Source organism: Seriola lalandi, unplaced genomic scaffold (genome assembly GCF_002814215.2).
Source record: "Seriola lalandi dorsalis isolate HSWRI2012SDOR001 ecotype SW California unplaced genomic scaffold, Sedor1 jcf7180002054045, whole genome shotgun sequence".
In the NCBI taxonomy this organism is placed as follows: Eukaryota; Metazoa; Chordata; class Actinopteri; order Carangiformes; family Carangidae; genus Seriola; species Seriola lalandi.
In genome coordinates this window covers 4,440-27,382 of record NW_019524598.1, presented here as the reverse complement: position 1 = coordinate 27,382, position 22,943 = coordinate 4,440, and the positions used below count along the sequence as shown (strand labels likewise).

Sequence of the window (22,943 nt, the reverse complement as noted above, 5' to 3'; positions counted from 1 at the left end):
CTGGCCAAAATAACTGCGATAATTATGGAAATATGCTTTGAACTCTGCTGCCCTAAAACATAACGAAATCACTTTATTTTTCTCCTTTTTTGTATTTTATTTAGTATAGTCCGTGCAGTTGCCGAGTGAATTTGCAGCGGAAATACTGAATTATAGATTTATAAATGCTGTAGATGGTAATTTCTGCATGCATACAGCCTACTAAATGATCAAACTTACATTTATAGTTGTTGTTGCTGTTGACAAATACATGCACTGCCATGTTATGTGTACTTGCAACGAGATTTCCTTTCAAATAGAAATAGAATAGAATAGAATAAAGTTTAATTGATTTGAACTATTACTTATGAACGACGGCCAGATTATTGTTACAGTTAAAGATTGAAGGACGAGCTGCGCTAAACTGCGGAGATGTCAAGGGTGAAACTCATTAGCTATTTAGCTACTTAGCTACTTAGCTAACGCCGCCTAGATAACGTTAGCTCAGTACACTGCTCACCGAAACGTCACAAAACGTTCACAACACAACGAACATTTACATACACGTCAACGTTAGTATAACGTAACCAACACTAAAGTACGTTACGTTAAGTAACGGTAACTTACAGTAACGTGAGTTAATTTTACCTGTAGTTCGGCGAACACGGCTAAATGGTCGTCGCGGAGATGGGAGTTCAAATTGGCGGTGTTGGACCTTCTGCCGCCAGTTCTGCGGGTGGGCGACTCATTTTCATGTTCCACTTCTTTTCCCTACGCTTGTGGATTCATGTTTTACACACACAGAGTTTTGAGACAAACTTTTTTCCTGTAGTGATGTCAACTGTGACTAAGTGTGTCAAAAAAAAAAAGAATATTTTCACTGAAGCTGTGTATCGAGGCTTGATTCGTTCTATCAAAATCACGTGACCAATGACGTCGGACGCTTCATATCACGCACACACACACACACACACACACACACGTGACTGCTTCTAACTGATTAAAAATGCGCGAAAAGCGGTGCAACTTCGTGAATTGTCGAGTTGTATTGTGGATCGCTGTATTACAAATTTGTGCGTGATGCCTTTGCGTGAGTACTGCGGTGGTTCACCTGGTACAACACCTTTCATACAAGGTTGAGCCATCTGGCGGCGGGCCGGGCTCGAGTCCGATCTAAGGCCCATTGCTAAATGTCTTCCCTTCTCCCTTTCTTTTTACTCGATGATTTCATGAGTTTTACTTGTTTACGAAAGATAAATTGTCCAATTCAGAAATGGAAAATGTTATCTTTTTTTCTGTTATTTGGAGTATGTGGTGGATCTGTTTTATTTATTCATTTAATTATTTATTTGTGTATCATTTTATTTATTGATTAATTCATTCATGTATTCATCTATCCATTAATTATTGCTTCAAGGACATCCATGTGTTGGTCGGTTATGAAACGTTCTTTTTCTCACATTGACCAGCCGATCTCCCCATTGAGCTCTGATTTGAAAAGCTTTCAGGAAATGAACCATTTTTTCATACATGTGTTGAAAGCCTTGCTGGTTCGGAAAGCTTAACTTCGCCACCACTGGGTTACGATAGGCAAGCCGGGCCTAGACAGCATTTTCAAGTAACTTGTGAGGATATTAACCATTATTCCCATTCACGATTATCCCGATTATGGAAATTCACCACAATCGATTTATTGTAAGTGTTTTTTATTGTGATAAAAATCATATATAGTCCCATTCCTAAACGTATGTATCTTTCTTCCTTCAGAGTCAGATATTTTGGCTTGCCAAAGTCCATTCTTCTTCATTATGTCAAAAATGCACTCCAATCAAACTGAAACATTTTAGGGTTACAAAGTTTTCACCAGACAGCTGAGATATATATTTAAACAGAAATAATGATTATGATGATGACGATGATGATGATGATGGGGAAACACTATACCAGTAAAAAAAACATCTTCCATATTACATTGCTTTAATTTCCTTGAGTACATTAAGGAAAACTTCGACACAAACTTTCCCATCCGGTTGCTTCATGGACGCCAGCTTCCAGGCCTCCTCAAAGGTCTCCTCAGAAATATTCACACCCACATTCCTGAAGATCTCTGCAATCTGTGAAGAACAGGATGAAAGGTGTCTGACAAAAAACCTATTGCACTAAAAAAATAAATAATAATAATAATAAAAAAGGTTCCCCAGGAGATGAACTTTCAATGAAGTCTTAAGAGTTCAGAGACTTACTGATTATGTAATGTTGCAGATTATTATCTAATAGAGCACAAAACATGAAAGACTGTCTACTGCTGAGATGAAATTGTGTAAAGTGAAAACTGTGTAAAGATTATAACTTTCCAGTGTCAGGGAGAGTGATGTTGACAGTTACAACTGTTTTATCATGGAGGCTGAATACATGTATTTCAAGTCGCTTGAGACAAAACCACCTGCCAAATGAATGTTATGTATGCAGTGGAATAGAGCACAGTGAAATTGTTTAAACAACATTGCCATCATTAATGCTGCTAGTAAAACCTATGCGTTCCTGCTATGACCAGAAAAAATTGTCTGCTATGAATAAAGTATATAACTAACATGAGTCTCATTCATCACCTATTCATTTTTCAAAAAAGGTCCACTTGGTCAATAATAATTAAATCTTAATTTCACACACATCAGAAACAGCCAATGATATAAAAGAATTTCTGATAGAATATCTACCCTGTTGTGGCTTCCCGTTATTTATCCACAGTATTTCTAATTTTCTATTTAGGTACACTGTACTACTGATCTGGTGCATGGTGCGTACCTCACTCTTGGTGCGAGGACAGAGCAAGTGTTCCTCATGAACACCCTGGAGAGCGTGGACTGATGGATGCAGAAGTTTTGCAGCTGTGGATGTATCGCCGTAGTTAGTAGTGTCGCTGACTCTCTTGATGGGTGGAGCTGGAAGGTCAGAGCGCACAGACGGGATCCCATATGTGCGACTGTCTATGTGAGCGAGACCAGATGATGAGTAAGGATTTTAAGGAGGTGGGAATGAATGAAATGTAAATAAGTTAAACTGTAAAGCTGTTGTATATCAGTCACAGACAGATGATGTCCTCAAAGTGCAGAGCAAATTTAAGTATGTTTACACAATTATGACTCAATTATGACTATGAAAATGATGATAGAAACTAACTACATCAATTCATCTTAATAAGTTCACTTATCTTATTTATCCCACAATGGTGATTTCACTTGTGTCACGATTGTGTCATTAAGATATTTGCATATAAGGAACTGCGTCTGCATATTGCTGTTTCTGTCTTTTTCACCATTGACATACACCCTTGATCATACTATGTTGTTAACCACAAATCCCAAAGGTTAAGAAAAATGTGAAATGGTGATACTACAATCATTTTCATGTCTACAGTCTGCACATTGTGTGTGGATGTGCATGCTAATGTAGTGTGCAACATACTTATCACAGCAAATCACTATTGCTGACTTACTTGATGTGAGCGAACGATCACTGATAGCCCCGATGAAGGAGGAGGAGGTGATGAAGTGGTCTGGGACTGCCTTGTGTCGCCTTAGGGTCCTGAGAGTCTTCTTTGCGCTGCCTTTCTCTACGGGCTCCAAGTCCTCAGGTTTAATCAAGGCCTGAGAGGCAGGAAGCTGTTCTGATTCTGACAGAGGCTTCCTCTCTGTGTTAGCTGGAGCTGCACTGGTCTGACGCTCTGCAAGAGACAAAAGATACAAAATCTGTTCCTGAAAATTAGCCTACCGGTAGCCTCTGCATCACCCTGGTGCACAATAAAATCAAACTTAGGCTATTGAGTCTTTTATTGCCAAATTCTATTGTTATTTTTTTGCAGTCTAATTCAGTACCTGAGCAGGGGAATTTAATGAATAAAAATATATGTGAAGCAAAATGGCCCTAAAGAGCATTCTTACTTTAAGGTTAAAAAATCAAATCCTCTCGTAGCATTATAGTAAATAAATTGATTCCTTACGATACATTTAACTGACCGTTCGTTATGATGTCTTGCTCCTGAGTGTTGATGAGCATCTTGTCCTTCCAGTTGAGGAAGTTAGCAAACTCCAAGAAATTTATCAGTCCGTCTTTGTCCGTGTCACAGTAATCCATCAGGTCATCCAGGACCGGCCCACTAACATCCAGCTGGAACTGACGGCACACTGCCCGCAGGTCCTCTTTATCAATCATTCCCTTGCCTTTCTAGTGATTTACATAAAGAGATACACATGGAAAGGCTCACCAACTACAGAGTGAATTATAATAGCATTGTTACTTTATCCCATCTTAACACTGGGGTCACACAACTAGCTTTATCTCAAACCTTGCAACTGGCCTTTCTCACAGCTGACTGTCAAACACAGATGTAACCAATAACATCAATAATGGCTGCCTGGGACAAAACAGAAAAAGGCTTTTCCTGCTTTGACAAGTAAAAATGTTCACTGTGAGAAAGGATTATGCTCAGCTTCCTTTGGTCATTCTTTGGTATACTAAATGTGTTATTTTAAGTGTGATGAGTTAAATAGTAAGCAGATTGAAAATACAGGTCAATAGCATTGTGTGACCCTGCCTGTGGTCACTCCGTTTATACAGTACCTTGTCATAATGTCTGAATGCCTGCAGCAGGGAGGGGAAGTTGTGGAAGTTGACCTTCTTGAGGTGGTGTCGCACTGTGTTGACAAGGCTGCGCTGTCTGTCTCGACCTCTCACATACTGCCCTGGCTCCGTGGAGTGGATTGTTTCTCCAACACCTGTGCAAGAAGCAGGCAAGATGTTGTATGCTGTCTCCAGCATGTGTATATCTTACATATTCCAATATACAACCCAGGGATTATATATTTTTTACAGAAACTCATGAATACCAAATTCATCCAGCGGTAGGAGAATTCCAAAGGTATGATCTGGTGGAACGTTCAAGGAATTTCCTCTCCTGAAACAATGGGTTTGTAGAGAGGATGAAGTTCAACATTAATTAGTCAAGTTTAGTCAGAGGCCACAGGATTGGTCAGAGGAAGTATGAACCTACGTCTTGTTCGCTTTGTAAATTTGTGTCTCCATCTTTTCCCTGTTCCCAGATCTCTTCCAAACAGTCTTTGGATTGTAAAACCTGTGGCATAATAATATGAGTGAAAGATTTTTAAATTACATACATACTGAATGGAAACACAATGTTATGGAAATTAACAACAAAACCTAAGTTTGTGGCCAATTTATTTCAGCACTTACTTCTGTGTCTCCCCAAGCCAGCGGAGAGTTTTGCCAAGATTACGGCCATCATTAAAATGAGGTGTGAGGATACCAAACCTGCTGTCTTTACTGTATCGACTCCAGTCATATTTCCTATCAATCCGCTCACCTGAAGAAGAGTAAGATGATTTTATTCTCGTGAAAAACAGACACCACATTTCAATATGATCCATAAAATTTAACAAATAAAAAGTTGGGGGTAATAGTAAAAGCCTTATACATGACATGATTTTTTCCATTCCTCTTACCAACAAAATAGGCATTGTGGCTACGAACATAAGCCTCGTGTCCCTCCTGAGATTCCCTCTCCACCTCCTCAGCTTTTTTTGAAGGGTTAATAATCTCCCACACATCCAACCCTGGACAAAAAGCTCCTCATTTCAGTAAAATGACACCTACTCTTATGTTTAATATTTACAACATAACATTTAAAAACAAATCAGAACACTTTAAGGGACTACTAGCATAATTGCAGAGTTGACCCATTTTTAATAAGAGTAGATAAATATTAGCTGGTTCATGTTACAGTATTTGTATCTTACCAGATTTAAGCATATTTTCCTTTTTAAAAAATTGTTATCTTATTTAATGTTATACCTACCTTTAACCATTTTAATACCAAAGGTACTTTTGTCATTATACCAGGTAGGAAGTCCAATATGCTGATCATGTGATCTTCCTAAAGGTGCTCTCTGACTGGAAGCGTACACTACTTCACTCAGGTCTTGTAACTTCTTTTGGAGCAAGGTCTTTTTGGGAGGATTAAGCAAGCTTCTGCTCTGTTGAAATCACATCACACACAATCATAAAAACAAAGAGCCACATCTGGGGTAGTAAAAACTCTCCTTATTGTCCCTTTAACCCTTAAGGAGGTGTGTATGTATGTGTGTGTGTGTGTGTGTGGTACTCACGGTGAGGGATGATTTGGTCTTGATGCCATGAACAAGAGTGCTGGCAACATCTGGATCATTTGCTTTGCCTGAGTGCACTCTGATAGCTCCTGGTTCTGGTTGGATGCTGTTGCGAAATTTCCTTATCACAGGCGGGGTAGAGGGCTGCAAAGTAAAAAATGTTAATATGGGTTATCAGAGAAAGTGAACATGCATCTTCAAAATTTACTTCAAATTATATTCATACATACACTTTTCCAAAGCACCCTGAGATAAACCCCAGTGGTGGTATGTTACTAAGTACATTTACTCAAGTACTGTCCTTAAATTGAGTTATTTATAATTTTGAGTATTCCCATTTTATATTATGTTATACTTCTACTTTACTGCATTTCAGATGAAATATTGTACTACTTACCCCACTACTTTAATTTGACAGTTTTAATTATTTTGCAAATTCAGATTATTCATACAAAAAATAATAAACTCATTAATTATGCTGTATTCCTATGGTAAAAGCAACACAGCAGTATATAACCTTTACGAGCTGCAACATTAGTGATACTTAATGCATGAACAATTATAACCCAATAATATATGTAATTCTGAAATTAGCCATTCTGCATTATGAGTATTTATACTTTACTATTTCTACTACTACTTTGTACTTGAAAGCAAGACTTGTAATGCAGTATTTCTACACTATGGTATTGCTACTTTTACATTTTTGAGTAGCTACCCCCTCCACCACTGGACTTACCCTTGCCACTTCTTGTAAGCAGCTCTTTGCCCTGTCTCCCGCAGGTACTAGTTTTCCGGCCTGGTGGTAAAAGAAAATAAAAAATTATATAGACAAAGACAAAGGTTTATTTAGATAAAACGCCCCAGACTCAGTATAGCTGGGACTATGGCAACGTTAGCTCGCTAGCATTATTTTAAAGTTGACTTACCGCCGGTATGTGTGGACATCTATCTCTATATTTCAATTGGTAAGAGGTATTTCCGCCAGTCATGTTTATATTGAATTCACATGTAGCAGTAACAGACGAAATCACTTTTTGCTAGTCTTAATTCTTTCTCCCTGGGGATAATTTGCACAGGTTTCTAGTGTCACACCAAGTTCTTCAGAAGACGCTGAGTTGTGCACCTGTTTGACTTCCGTTGCCAGGCAACAACAGATTACCAAAGTCCTTACACCGTCTCTGCTTCCGTTCAATTCAAAATACTATGACACTGTGTTTGAAAATACTTTAGGGTGAATATAATATAAAGTTATCGTTGTGGTAATTATTTTTATTTAGAAACAGACTGTTTTAAACCACATATTAACGTTAACAAATTCCCTCTTTTCGACCTATATACTGGTGAGAGTCTGTATCTTGATAATATATATTTTTTTTTTTACGGCTGTGTTTTGTGGTTATTTGGAAAGGCACGTACCAGTAAATTGGGAATAGATGCTTACATATGATTGGTCCGTCGCGCTGATACGTAGGCGGATTGTCAATTCTAGTCATACGATCTGTCATCATCCTTCGTACAATGCGAAAAGGGAAGTTGAAAGAAGTGGGAGAGGGACATCGCAGAGCCTTATGAAATCTAACGTTACAGTTGCAGGCTTGGTACTGGATACACTGTGAACAGACACTGAAGTGCCACAAATATTGTCCTGGAGACAACATTCACATTAACTAGCTTCCTCTTTTTGGCAGGTGAGTAGCTAATATTAGCGTTAGCTGGCTGGCTAATGGCTATCCAGAGGGCTCCTCCCGATGCGGGTAGAGCTAAACAACGTTAGCCAGCCCAGTGTCTATTATCTGGCTAGCTAACGTTAGCTAACCGATACTGGAAGGGCCAAGCTAGTTAGCATAGTGAGTAAACGTTGTTCGGCAGGTGAATCCGAATGAGTCATCATGTTTAGATCATTAGCATATTGATGTTCAAAATAACAAACATCCGCGACCCTGTTTAGTCCACTGATTGATAAGGTAGGTCACTGATCTAACGTCATGCAGCTAACGTTAGCTAGCTGTCACTAGCTGTACACACCCAAACCTACATCATCTGTGTTTTGGCATTCTCAAACGCTATATAAATGTCAGATCTAAGTAGTGTGTATACGCGTGGTGTGTAATGGGCTACCTAGATTTAAACTAGCGTTACAGAGGTTAGATTACGTTTTAATATAGACAGAGATCTGTTTTGAGCTAGCTGTTGCTACCGCTAACAGTCGTTACTCTGCTAATTTGAGCCAGTCAGCAACAACATAACAGGTTATTTGTGGTTAACTGTGTGTCGTAATGCGATTTCGACGAAGTTGAAAACAATTATTTTTGGACTCATACTCTGTGTTTACTTGGTTGCTGATTAAAAAAAAATAAAAAGATATGCCCCAGTTAGAGATGTAATCTGTTCCTAACTGGTTAATATGGTTGGTGTTGCTGTTCACCTTCAATCTACAGATCCGGGCATGGAAAACATTTCCCCACATATATGCCCAGACTCGTGTCATTACTAATCTCCTTTGTAACAGTCAGTCTCACAGAACTTAAGGCTACAAGCAGGAGTTGCCAGAGGTTTGTTGTTGCAGATTTTCAGAGCTACACCGCCAGGTCAACTTTTTTTCTAGAGGGTGAACTTATAAAAGCACAGGTGAGAAACTTTGGCAACTTTGAAAGCAGAAGTTCAGATGCTCTTCGCCTGCCAACATGTTGTGCTTAATGTCAGGTGGAAAATTGACTTTCAATGTCTGCCAAACTCTAGTATGTTTTTGCTATACCTGTTTTACTTATTTCCTTAGCTACTTATTATGGAAAGCAAACACCTATTGTTTAAAGAGGAAAGACTGTGTGGCTGGTAATTTGAAACTTTTGTTGACTCTGTGTCTGTAGTGAATTACAGTAAATTTCCCTCTATGGTCACTGTTTTATATTTGTAACTCTGGCCTCTGGATCCTGACTGCTTAAAAAGAAATATTGTAAAACCACACCATGCTATAATGTTAAAATTCCTATACACTTTATAAGTATGACAATGCGCATAAATGTTGTTTCTAATAGACAACCACTTATTCTGAAAGCTTTTACTCCAGTAGTACAATAAGTATTTTTTTTCTGCCTGAAACTGTGACATAAAGTATGCCATATTATATCTTAAAATCTGGATTATTCTATGAATGGACTTGATTTAACAGTGCCAACATATGGGTAGAGAAGAATTAACAACTACAACTGCATCTGTGTTTCAGTTGCTGTATGCTATCAGCAGCGTGTGCAGCACATGAATTGCTTCGTTGTTATAATCATGACTCGTAGTTTGAGACCATAAAATGTCAAAATATATGTGTAATTTACTAATAAACAGTAAATCTGTAAATTTCTATTGTAACCAAAATTATGTCCCGACAAGTTTGAGTCATTTTGATTTTTATTATGTGACAGTGAAAATGCTTTCTGTTCTCTCTCCTGTACAGGTATTTTCTGAAGTTTTTCACAGTACATCTGTGCCCAGAGGAAGAGAGCAGACGGTGTGACATGGCAAGTAGAGGTGGAGCTACACGACCCAATGGGCCAAACACAGGCAACAAGATTTGTCAGTTCAAACTTGTGCTTTTAGGAGAGTCAGCGGTGGGGAAGTCCAGTCTTGTACTTCGTTTCGTCAAGGGACAGTTTCACGAATTCCAAGAGAGCACAATCGGAGGTATGCATCTTACTAGACTTACTTTTATTCAAATTCTTGTCATGGCGAGACTTGCAGTGAATCACACAACTGGAATAAGCATTAAATATGTAGATCATGTTCATAATGACACAAACAAATAGCTGTTAAATGGGCCATGTTTTCTGAACAGTAAATAGAGAGAAAAAAAGTGGCAATGAAATAAGCATTTGTGATTCCAGAGTATAGGAAATATTACTAAGAACGGAGGAAATCAGTTTACAGTTGAAGATGAATATGAATATGAACAGAGTACTGTAGGAATAATCAGGTGAATTCCCAGACATCTACCCTTAGTTCCTGGTCCAGTGGTTTCCATAAGGTTAACATTTACATAATCTTACACTTATTAGTGACTGGCAAACACACTGCTGAACAGAAATAGCATAATTCAATCAAATTCCATCCATTCCATTGCATTGTTATTCTCACTTCTCACTGTTAGTCTTCCAACTCACCTGAGGCCAAATGAAAACACCTGAACATCTGTAAAATCTCACACACTTAAGAGCACACAAGGCAAATGTACAGTTAAAGTGATAACTAAGGTTATCTAGTCAAACACCCTGAAGAACCATTAAAAAAACATAATAGGGTCTGGGTAAAGCCGTACCTGGAGAGGTGCAGTCAGTGGACAGTGATGGCCTAAAGGTTTGTGACCTGAAGGTCGCTGGTTCAATCCCCAGACCAGAAGGATAAGTCAGCCCTGAGTAAAAATAGGTGAATTCCACCCAACTTAATACCAGCACCCATCTAGATTTTGTATGTTCTGCATAAAATGTGTTTGATATTACTTGGACCCTGTTTTCCAAATGTGGAAATGTGGACTAAGTCAAGCATATAATCCCCTTGTGTGTCTCCAGCATTGGTCTTAAATTATTACCTCACAGAAAGACATTTTGTGCAGCACAGTTGCTACAGGCCCATTTGTCACTGGCTCCTCTGCTTTGTGCCCCTGCAGCTGCCTTCCTGACTCAGACAGTATGTTTGGACGACACAACAGTCAAGTTTGAAATCTGGGACACAGCTGGTCAGGAGCGCTACCACAGTCTGGCTCCCATGTACTACAGAGGTGCCCAGGCGGCCATCGTGGTGTATGATATAACAAATGAGGTGAGTCAGGTGCAAGGTTTTCTGTCATTTGGTGGTTGTTACCATACCTGCTCTTACTAACTATAACAGAAACAAGATTGTTGTCGATGTTGAGAGGATGGTGGGGGTTTCCATCTTAAGTTTTCTTAGTCAATCCAAAAATAGAACCTTATTTTTGGTATCTTGAAGAATAAAGAGATGAGTCATCACTCAACAACCCTTCTGTAGACAATGTACAGTATAAAGACGTCATACCTACGTTAGTTACTTGACTCCATATTGGTCATATTGGTCTTGGAACCTCTACATAGTCTCTGTATTAGACAGCAAGTATCCACTTTTCACTGTCTTTTAGTTTTAGAAATGTTGCTTTCATCTGCAAGATGAAAACCTGTTGACATTTTCATTATTATAATGAGACTTTATTCCTTCTACTCTTTGATCAAAAGATAAGGAAAGGCCTAACCAGACATCATGGGAAGGCTACTCTTGTCCTCTTCTTTCAATCACATGGAACTTATTGTTATTTTCACTAACTGAGTCACCCCCCCACCCCCACCCCCTCATGTTTTGTTTGCCAGGAGTCATTTGTACGGGCGAAGAACTGGGTTAAAGAGCTTCAGAGACAAGCCAGTCCAAATATTGTAATAGCCCTGGCTGGGAACAAGGCTGATCTCGCAAACAAGAGAGCACTGGACTTCCAGGTTTGTCTTCTTCAAATCCTTTTGAATGAACTGAGGATGTAAACAGAGGCAGATAGATCATTACAAATAAACTGGAAGTTGTGTCAGTGTCTGTTGCAGTTATCATAAAATATTCACAGGGCCAATTATTATTTATGACAGGTTTTGACAGGAGAACACATTCTCTGTGTGATCACCAACCTGTGCGCCGCTCGTTTCCTCCACGTTTAGTGTTTCATCCATCCAGGATTTCAAACTGTGAAGTACTTAAAGTGATTTTAACTAATGGCTTCCTGATGTGGTTTCTTATTTAACAGGATGCACAGTCATACGCAGATGACAACAGCTTGCTTTTCATGGAAACATCAGCAAAGACCTCTATGAACGTGAATGAGATTTTCATGGCCATTGGTAAGTGTCTCTGCTGCGATACGTCCGAAGACTTTTAAAAGATATGAAGTGGATTATTGCTTGTGAGCCTACTTGACAGAACTAGTCACTTCAACCCTGACACACTCAGCTGTGTGTTATAAGGATGGTTTATGCTCTGTCTTGTGTTTTCTGCTGGAGTACCCTTGAGCAACAGTAAAAGACAGCGGTTGTGCAGAGCATCTCTCGTGACAAAGTGAACGTTAAGGTTGAACAACAGATATACATAACTTTATGCAGGTAGTTGAAAGGTGCTTTGTGTAGTTTGTTAGATAAATAACAGATATGATTCCCCATATTATAAGTGTAAACATGACTACAAATCCCAGAAATCCTTTTGTTTCCTCATCTCCCATCATCACCATGTGTGTATAGTATGATAAAGTATGATGTGTTGGATGTGATTTACCCTTATCTGCCATTGCGAGAGACTCTTGCTTTAACCCACTTCAGGGAACGCTTCCTTCTGAGTCTGCATTTCACTGCCGGTTACATAATAATAGGTCGAGAACGCTTTCTCATTACAAAGCCTCCTCCAAATCCATCAGAGAAATGGGACCTGCCTTTGCCTGAATTCGGAGGACGCAACTGGCTTTACCAGTCAGTATCCCATAATACATTGCAAGGCAGTCAGTTTTTAGTGGTGCATTCAGTCTGTTCTCTTCAGCCCATAATCACTGGTACCTACCACTTTGCTGGCTGTTCAAGGGCAAGCTCTTGATGATTGTTTTGGAAACAATGGTGCAGTTTTTTTTTGGTCTCAACTGGGGAGGAGGCAGATTCTCAGCCGGGGTCTTCAGATCCTCTGAAGGACACTGTCCCGTTAGAAAGATGCAGCACTGAAAGCTTTAGCTACATTTGCATCAAATGATGTGTGTTTCTTTTTTACAATAAAGGAATCAAGCAGCTTTCATGCTAAATAAAGCCTGTCAGCTCACTGTGTAAAATGTAGTTTGAGGTATAACTAGTGGGGCCAATACACAGTTTGTCCACCAGAGAGTGCTGTCTTTTCACTACATATTCTTTACACCTATAGTCAACCCACTTATCTATTCTCAAGACTGTGTGAGCATGTACAGGCTGTGCTTGAGCTGCAACTAATGAATCAATTAGCAAAAAATGACCTAGCAACTATTTTTGATAAATGATTAATAATTCTTCAAGCAAAAATTGCAAAATGTTTTCTCAGATGTGAAGATTTGACACTTTTCTTTTCGTATGTGACAGTGAACTGAATGTTTTGGACTGTTGCTTGAATAAAACAAGCAAATGTGAGGAAGCTTAACTGGCACTTTTCACAGTTTTCTGACATTATACAGAGAAAATGATTAATCTGGAAAATAATCGGCAGGTTAATCGATAATTAAAATAATCACTGGTTGCAGCCCTACTCTCCTGAAAGCTTTGTTCCACCTGTTAGGATGAGAGAATTTTCGCTGTTTTAATTGTAGTTAGTTCATAGAGGAGGAAGAAGGAAAATAACTTCTGTTATGAAAACTACACACTGGGACCAGCATAGAGTCGTGTAGTGTACTAGAGTGGCTGTACAAGTACTGAAGAAAGTGTATTTGATGTTACTCTGTAAAATAAATGTTGGTGTCCTCACAGGCGTAGGGTCTCTACCTGTCTTATCAGATAGTCTTTGCTCTTGTCAACACTGACCTTATTGTTGTGTCATTGCAGCAAAGAAACTACCCAAGAACGAGCCTCAAGCTGCCGGAGCCAGTAGCGGGCGGAACCGGGGAGTGGACCTGACAGAGACGGCTCAGCCCACCAGCCGTCCCTGCTGCAGTAACTAACCCTGCTCTTCCTGCTCATCCTCCCCCCTCACTCTCTCTCACACACACACACACACACACACACATCCCCCACTCTGACCCCTCCCCTCCACCCCCTCTCAACATCTGGACATCAGGCTCCTTGGCTCTCTGACGTCAGACCTGACCCTCACCCTCACTCCCCTGGATTAGCTAAAAGACTCTGTATAGCTGCATTTCTAATACCTTTTTTTTTTGTTGATGTTCTTTTTTTTTTCTTTTTTTCTTTTTTTTATTTACTTTTTTTAAGAAGTGTATATCAGTATAATGGATGCATGTATCACTACAACGCCTAAAAAGAAAAAAACAACACATTTTTGTTTCTCATTAAGTTGGAAGACTAACCCCATTTAAGAAAGCTGAGCGAGTGAGAAACCCGTGGACGTGTGATTGTGTCGTGTGTGAGTTTCCAAGAGTGATTTGCTGATGAGAAGGTGTAGCCTCATTTGTCACTTCACAGGGTCGACTGGATGCGAATTATGTTGCCTGTAATACTCTGCGTGTGTGCGGGTTAGGTTTTGCTCACAATCACAAGAAAACCAAATTGTTCCCATCGCGAGACGCCTGGCTTCTCAGACTGTTTGTTGTGAGGCACTGATGTGTCGAGCCAGTGCCAGGAAAGTCATTCAAACTGAGAACTCTTCCCTCCTCACATCTGTTACTGAAGAGAACATCTTCGTCCAAGGCTCCTAACGGAAAAGTGTGGAAAATAAATCTAGTGCTCTCCAGTTTTTTGAAAAAGTTGGAAACACACAAAAAGGTATTTTGAGAACATAGTAGAAAAACAGCCTTGATTCATGTCAGGCTTCTCATTATGTGCAACCAGTCAAATTTTGTTAGATATATATATATATGAAAGCAAAAAATATGAATCTTCATCTTTAGAGCGACGCGGGCTTGTCACATTGCCGTACATCACATTAAACAACACGGCATTCACAGTGTGGAAAACATGGGAGTTTGGGAAAGTGTAGGAACATCAGGAACCAACATGAAACCAGTATGACAAGATATTTAAATTCAGCTTTCCTCTTCAACGAATGCTTTCATGCTGCAGCCTCATCGAGTTCATCGCAGAAGTCCCATGTCAGTTCTAAAACAGATCCGGCTTCAAATGAAAAAGAAAATCAACAGGAACTGTTGAACATCCTGCTTAGTGAGTCATCTTACAAAGACTTGAACGCACGACTAGTACTATGTTAAACTCTTGTTTTTGTTCATCCACTCTGTTTCTGTTCAGGCCAGTAGCTGACCTGCACCAATATGGGTGATCTGAATCAAGGGGGAGGGGGGGAGGGGTGGTGGTGGTGGTGGTGGTGGTGGGTGGTGGTTTTTAGAATAGAGTTCAGACAGCACACAAACAGAAAATTGGACTGCTACCCATTGTCACAAGTCTGTGGAAAAAAAATATACTCTAATGTTGTTATAGGGTGCAATGTTGCAATGTTGTCTTCTTCCTCCTTTAGTACAGCTTGCAGAGCTCACAAGCTCACCTGGAAATTTATCTAGAGATTCCGAACAATTGTACAGTTCAATATAGGTCTGCTTTTTTTCATTTCTTTTTTTTTTTTTTTTTTTAATTTTCATTCTAGACATTGTCACAAACTGGTCAAATGTTAAGCAGTGGTGGTCTTTTTAGGTATATGTAGTGTTATTAACAAAATCCCTATGTGGTGTCTTGTTACTTTTCTCAGAAATGGTCCATGGTCATGTTTGAAAGGAACTTTTATTTCATTGCACAGTGTTGATCATGTTTTAATTAATGATGACTGCCCTTCGATTTTATATGACAGACTGTATTGGACTTGCTAACCTACGGCTATAAACAGGTAGCATAATTAACCTAACTGGTGGTCTCTCTTACAGCTCAATGAATTTTAATGATGTAAAACAGCATTACTAGTGATGGGCTGATCAGTTTTGAGTGTCTGAATACAACTTAATAAATTCAATAAAGAGGTCTCTACGCCTTTTTGCTCTCAAGTGAAGTTTTGAAATAATTTCACACAAGATGTGTGTGTTTAATGAAACCACTTTTCATGATACTCAATCTATTGACAACCTTCAAATCCTGTGGTCCATGACCACAACTGAGATGTCTTTTGTCTGAGTGCAACAGTTTCAGAGTCGGTGTCTCTCTGGATGATGTGAAGATGAAGTTTCAATTAGAGCTTCACTAAGTTATTTATCATCCAACAGGACTGAGTCTAGAGCCATGCTAGCATCTCTTAAAAGGCTGTACTTAGACACAGCAGTGCTTTGAGCTGAAAGCTAACATTAGCATGCTAATAACCCCACAATGACAATGCTAGCATGCTATGTTTACCATTGTCACCATCTTAATTTAGCATGTTAGAATACTAGCATTTGCTAACTAACCAACTAACTCAAATGTAACACTAAAGTACAGTTTATGCTGTATTTAAATGTCATTAGTTTTGCAAGAATTTTGACCTGGTAGTACCAGATGAAATGGGAGCAAAATGCATTGCAGTGTTTCACTCAGATCCACCTTTGTCACCTCATGGTGGCGCTAGAGGGAAGTTGGAATCACTAAAGTCAGCCGGCCTTATCTTCTGGATTCCAGATTTTCAACTGCTGGACCCTACTTGAAGACAATTTGTAATTGTGATCTTCATTTTTCATTATTTTATGACACTTTAAAGATTATGCAATTAAATTATAAGAAGGAACCCCCAACAATTTAGTATTGCACCTCTGTAAAAAAAGAAATGATGAGTGGTCAGAGTCTGAGATATCCTGACTTCTAGGTCCTAATATGACTCAAGCTCAAAAAATACTGGATCTTAGAATTCCCATAATGTAACTTGAAAGCTTTGTTTTGTTTTCCCTCCATCTGCTAAACACCCACATCTTTCAAACTTGACACTCCCTGATGGTAACTTTTTTTTTTAAGGTCAGTGTTTTAGTGGCCCAAGCCCAAATAACTGGTTATGTCACTGAGGGTATGTTAACTTCCCTTTATAACAATTCTAAAAGACTGTGTTGTACTGCCTTTAATAGGTAAACTGATAAACTATACTTCTAACCAAATTTTCCAATCTCTCTATTAGGCTCTGTTGTCTTTTCCAGGTCCTGTGTTTCCCACATATTTCCATCTTCTGCCTCCTCTCTCTGCTCTTGGCTGCCTTCCACCCAGACGCTTCAAACACTCCCCGTTCTCAAATTCCTCACTAGACGAGTTCTCTGAACTCGAGACCAGTCTGATCACATGTTTGGCAGAGACTCAAATCTCTGTGCAGAAATGACCTCCTGGTCCTGTCAATGACAGTCCTTACAACCTCATTAACAGCCTTGTTCATCCAGCACCACCCACACACCACTCGAAGCAAGAGGCAGTAGATAGAGGGGTTTTAAGGGTGTACCACATAGGGATCAATAACCAATTAAGCTCACGGTGACTAAGCGGCCAAGACCTCTTGTAGCCTTGATGATGTTCCTCCACTCTGCTGTGAATATCTAAAGGGTCAGTTCACCAATATTACAAAACATCGTCTCACTTAGCTCTAATGTGTAACCACCATAAAGAGACTTTCATTCACCCCCATAGAACTTTAATCTGGAGAAATAAAACCAAAACTTCTGGAGCTTCCCATCATATCAAATCTTCATTAGGAAACAGAGGGGGAAAAAATGGAATACAGCTCCATGACAACTGGGCTCAACTCCCTCTGTTGATGAAGTTTTCTGATCATGTGATATGATTAAAATCCACAGAACAGGCTACTAAATGGACCTTGATGAGACAGTTTTCTCAATCATTGTTTCTAAGGTCAAAAACAAACTTTAAACCTTTAAATCAAAACGATATATATGTAAAAAATACCACTTGAGAAGTAATCACTTCTGTGAACACTTCCAGCACATATGTTTTAGTATGTTTGTTGTGTGAGCAATTTGGGTGAACTGACCCTTTAAGGCCTCAGTTAGAGTCTTAATTTTTTAACATTTCAAGTTCAAAGGTTGGGGCTTATTGCATTATGAAAAAGCTTTAGAACACAGTATATTTTTAGTGCTAAACTTCCAGTCTTTTATTTTGCATGAAGCCATATCTTTTTGAATATTTTGATTGTAAGGAAAGAGGACTTTGACATCGACAATTTTACAAATACATAGCATGATAAACGTCGAGATACAAATTCACAAGCTATGTGTTACTCTGCTTTCCCACAATGCACCCCTTTTTTCATTTTGAAACCCACCACTAACCACAGAGATGAGCAAGGCAACTTTCTGCATAGTTTGGATGGCATTTTTGTTTCATCACAGGAAAGCTTGCCAGAAAGCTTCAAACATGTTGGACCTGATGAGTCACTGTGTCGCCTGCTGCTGTACGAGGAGAGCTGCCCATTTACTTTTGTCGGTAAAGTTAAATCACAGCCCTCTGATGAAAAGCTCAAACATAAAATGAATACCAACCACAGTCTGTGATTACAATCTTCTCAGTGGGAGACTCTAACCCCTGATCTTTCCCACTGTCAGTCAGACACTGTGCAACCTGAAATTTAATTTCTGCACTATGAAAGGCTTTCCTGACTATGTTATGCTCATCATAACTGAGTGGGTAAAACGTGTTGTTGACCACATCCGAAGGCAAAACTCTTTATACTCATTCCAAACAGCCAGTGGGGTGAAAAGCCCAGATACTGTTCAACAGGCATAGACTCTCTTTGAACGAGTTCAAAGTTATGAACTCTGTGTTGACACCGAATGTGATGGAAGTAATTGTATGAAAAATTAAAAAAAAAAAAGAGCTGGAGAAAGGAGTTAAAACCCTGCTTACTCTCTCACCTCTGCACACCTGGCCAATTGCTGAATGATGTTGATTTGCTTGTTACATTGCCGGTTTTGGAAAGTTACCAAAATTGTTGGACTCAGTCTTCCATTTCTGATGCCGGAAAGGTGTGGGTGGAGGGGGTGACGGGAGGTTTTTGACCTTTTCGATCTCACAAACATTTGGTTTGAAGCATCCTGAAGTTTTTTTTCATCAAAGGTGTACTACTAGAAGAATAACGGCACATAAGAATAGATAGTTGGGGTTTGGATGGACAAATCCGCTTGTCAGAATCTGCACCAGTCTTTAATTCTAGAGAGTCCATCACTGCTTGTCTGAAGATATCACAGTCTTTTAACCTGAATTCAGCTGTTTGCCAACCTTTCCACAGTTTCTCTGGTACATTTAAAGTGTGCAGGATGTTGCTGTCTGCAGTCTGCCAAAGAGGAGAATAAAGTAGAACCAAAATGTTTTGTGGGTATTTTGACATTTTGGTCATAAGCCTGTAAACAAGGTATAAAAGTTTTCTGTGCAAACTGGGAAAACTGCACTGAAGTTTTGACCAGGGGTGTAGTGCTAAGTACCGGAGAAAGGCCATCACGCTTCACTTTTTAATTTTCTTTTTTCAAACTCATATTAATGTGTAACAATATTTGAGTCGAAACATTCTGTAATAATCCCTGAAAAAAGGCTGCATGATCTAAACTTGACAAATGATGTAAATTAGACATAATTGATTGATTAGGTAGTGTAAGGACGACTGGACCACAGATATTGTGTGAACATTTAAGAACAAGGATCCAAGAGCCATTTAAACTGTTTATTGATTAAGGGAGTACATGTGTAATGTCAAAGGAATAGCTCGTGGAGGAACAGGAACTCTTCAGAAGAAGCCAATTTCTGGATTGTCAATCTAAAACACTGCAAAACTCTGTTATGTGGCAAAAGGAAAAGTCTCAGAATCAAGTTGGTGTTTACTTCCATGAAGAATTTCTGTCATGTCCATCCACTGTGAATTTGGTGTCAGCTGTGATAGAAATTCCCCAATTAAGTGGCATTTTCAAGCGTATTTTCAAAATTTCTTGCATGACCAAAAGGTCCATGAAATGTGCTCAGTGCACAACTGTCCATATAAATTTGTTTGGTTATGTTTATTTCATGTATTCCTCCTCTTCACAGGGTCTAATAGGCCTTTTTCATGCAACATAGTTTGACATGTCACAGTAGGAAAAAACCCATTCCATTTAGCTGCTTCGGTTTCAGAGACTCACTGTCACACTGTCATGGCTTACTGGGACACATGAATAGAGCAGAGACACGGCCTATTTATGTAACAGGCCGTTTTCACAGGCCTAATAAGTTCTATCATAGGACTGTGGTCGGATTGTGTCTTCTATTCCCTGTGCCAGACAGGCTTTGAACACAAAATGACTGCAGCAGGGAACACTTGTTAATTGTTATTTGCTCTCTGGTATTTATCTGCTGCTACCTGCTCATCTGCACTGTTGTATGTTGTGCATGCTGTATGTTTTTAATGCTGTGTTGTATTATGCAGATTGTATGTATTTTTTTTTTTTACTGTACTTAGGGAAAAGCCAGACAAATTTCCACTTAGGTGGACTATAAAGTCAAATCAATCAGTCAATCAATCAATCAATCAATCAATCAATCAATCAATCAATCAATCAATCAAACACACCTTTGTCAGTTCATTCATTAAGACAGAACTTGAGACACTAAATTTGGTTCAGTGCTACCTAAAAATACTTTGACAGCCTCCACCCATGAGGCCTTGAAGTTGCGCCAGACAAATAAATACAAATATATTTCCAATTGCTCTTTGAATCACATATTGAAACACTCATAACTGGCTTCATAATAATTCTTGGTTCAATACATTCACCTGCATTTCAGTCTGGTTTCCATGTGAGGGCAGCAGTGCACTGTACCTACAGTATATGATATTCCCATCAGCCCGGCCATCTCTGGAAGAAAGGTCTGTTTTTAAAAATGGCCTGGAAAATAATATCACTCACTCCGCCTCTCACAAAACTGATGCATTTGCACTTAAAAGTGTTGACCTGCTGGTTTGATACCCACTCTTCACAACACATCATTTTCATCGCAACAACATGAACAGTTGAATTTTGAGCTGAGGTGACAGAAAGGATGATAAGGCATTAGAGAGTTACCAGATACCTGCATGAAAATGGTCCATCTTTTTATCATCTTGCTTAAAGTTGGTAAAACGCTGTTTATATCTGAATCAAAATGTGATTTAGTTGTAAGTAAATCAACCAAAGAATTGGCATAATTTGCCAAGGAGGACCTGAATGCACAAGTTTGAATCCTGTAGCTACTGACTGCAGCCATGAAGAGAGAAAAAAAGAAGAAGAAAAAAAGGAACATAGAGAAACAAGGCCACTTGGTTGCTTGCCCAGGGAAAACCAGTCATCAAATTAGTCACTGACCATGTTTACATGGGCAATAATGTGATGTGTTTCCATTTAGTTTTGCAACAAGTGATTATTGCTTATTGGTGCTGTCAGAAATATAAATTGCAACTTCCAGTGCACCACAGGCGTTTTTCCCAGGAAACTCTAAGTGTTTGGAAATGTACAAAGCTTCCATGAACTGTCCAGTCTGAATCAGTAGTTTCATTCAACCAGTTTTCACAGAGAATAGCAAAACAGAAATTTCAGAATTTTATGAAAATTAAAAGTAATTAAAGAGAAACAAGAACAGCCTTCTCCACCTTCACCTGTCAATTAACAGAACTGCCAGCAGACAGGTAACAACACTGTGCTGTTTGCCTGCCAGCATTTGATCTGCTGAGGCAAAACACAAGGTTAAACCTCTTGAAAGTCACGGCTGTTGCCCGCTGTGATCTCCATGGCCGGTGGCGTGCGTCACCTGTCCTGGCTGTCACCGGCAACCCTGGGACATCGCCATGGCGACAGCCTCATTATAGGGATAACTCTGCAGGCTGAAAATATTTCCGTTATGTTCCTCGTGATGTTGTGATGTGCAGTGGTGACCGGGGAGACACTTTTGCAAAGTTTTAACTTCTGAGCTACAGGCTGTGAGATATTTCATTCACGTACGACCTGCAGGCTAAAGATGGGGCAGAGGAAACAGTTACCACGGTGACAAACCGCAGTGGCCTTGGCTCCTGAGCTCCTGTGGTTTATCGCTACGTGGCTGATGCTTAGGCTGTCTAATCCACCCAGCTCTTCAGTGGCTCACATCTTGACTGCATGACATTAGGGTTAGGGTGAATGAGTGGTTTGAGGAATGAAGAAAATTTCCAGAATAGGTTGATGAATTTAATGATCTTAAATGCTTTTCAAAAATGTATTGTTAACAGATTAGTGCACAGAGAGACAGGACACACACACATAGGGAGGGGTTGGCATGCAACAATGGTCCAAAACCAAGACTGAACCATTTTTGCTGCAATTATGGTGAATGTGTCTTTACCACAGTTAACACATAAGTTGTCTTGGCTGAAAAAGCTTTGAAGAGTATACTTATTCCGTCCGTTGTCAAGACTTAGATGAGAAGATCTCTACTACTCTCATACCTGACAATCTAACCCTGTCAGTTATGAAGATTTAGCTAAAAGATGGTTAGCTTAGCACAAAGACTGGAAATAGGTGGAAACATCAAGCCTTACTCTGTCCAAAGGAAACTAAATCTGCCTATACACCGGCACCTCTGCAGTTCAGCATGTTACTTTATTGGTTTATTGTTTTGTTTTTTTTACAATACTGAATACTGGTTTTACAGGGATTTATGTACAGGACAGTTTCGTGACAGCTACTTCCTGAGGTCTTGTCTTTAAAATGTTTCATTTCTGTACTTTCCCTTCTAAACATCCATGAACCATACTTATAGTAATAGTTCAACATTTTAAGAAATACGCTTATTCCCATTAAAGCAAAAAGCACAATGAAAGAATTACCTGCAATCATTAACTGTAAGATCCATTAATCAGCATCTACATTATATAACAAGTACCACCTGATGTACACTTTTATGTCAAGTGTGATAAATAAACATACATGGCCATGGAGGGAATACAAGCCTGAACTCTGAGAGCTTCAGTACAGCTCTCTATACCAACTGAACTGACTGAAATAAGCTCAATAACCCTGAGCAGAAGATAAAATCGCTCTCTAAGCTGAGTTTTTTTTTTCACTCTGCAGCTCCAGGAAGGTTATATTAAGAGATTGTGATCTTCCAGCCGCGCCACCTTGCGTATAGTACC

At 39.3% G+C, this 22,943-nt stretch overlaps 2 protein-coding genes across 3 annotated transcripts; one reads left to right on the top strand and one right to left on the bottom strand.

The window, feature by feature from the left end:
- Positions 1-1,679: 1,679 nt before the first annotated feature.
- On the bottom strand, positions 1,680-7,153 carry efhb (EF-hand domain family, member B). The gene is made up of 13 exons (XM_023402962.2): positions 7,091-7,153; positions 6,901-6,960; positions 6,162-6,305; positions 5,852-6,029; positions 5,499-5,609; positions 5,230-5,359; positions 5,030-5,110; positions 4,866-4,933; positions 4,600-4,754; positions 3,996-4,203; positions 3,476-3,703; positions 2,785-2,966; positions 1,680-2,093 (listed from the first exon to the last, which is right to left on the bottom strand). The coding sequence occupies exons 1-13, from the start codon at positions 7,151-7,153 to the stop codon at positions 1,947-1,949; spliced, it is 1,755 nt and encodes a 584-aa protein (XP_023258730.1). The 3' UTR covers positions 1,680-1,946.
- A 510-nt stretch (positions 7,154-7,663) lies between these two features.
- rab5ab (RAB5A, member RAS oncogene family, b) lies at positions 7,664-15,861 on the top strand. 2 transcript variants are annotated; one of them, XM_023402964.2, is made up of 6 exons: positions 7,664-7,852; positions 9,613-9,839; positions 10,819-10,970; positions 11,531-11,653; positions 11,950-12,043; positions 13,745-15,861. In XM_023402964.2, the coding sequence occupies exons 2-6, from the start codon at positions 9,674-9,676 to the stop codon at positions 13,858-13,860; spliced, it is 651 nt and encodes a 216-aa protein (XP_023258732.1). In that variant the 5' UTR covers positions 7,664-7,852; positions 9,613-9,673; the 3' UTR covers positions 13,861-15,861. The 2 variants fall into 2 exon arrangements, with proteins under 2 accessions (XP_023258732.1, XP_087029240.1); XM_087173114.1 differs by lacking the exon at positions 7,664-7,852 and adding an exon at positions 7,990-8,128.
- The last annotated feature ends 7,082 nt before the right edge of the window (positions 15,862-22,943 follow it).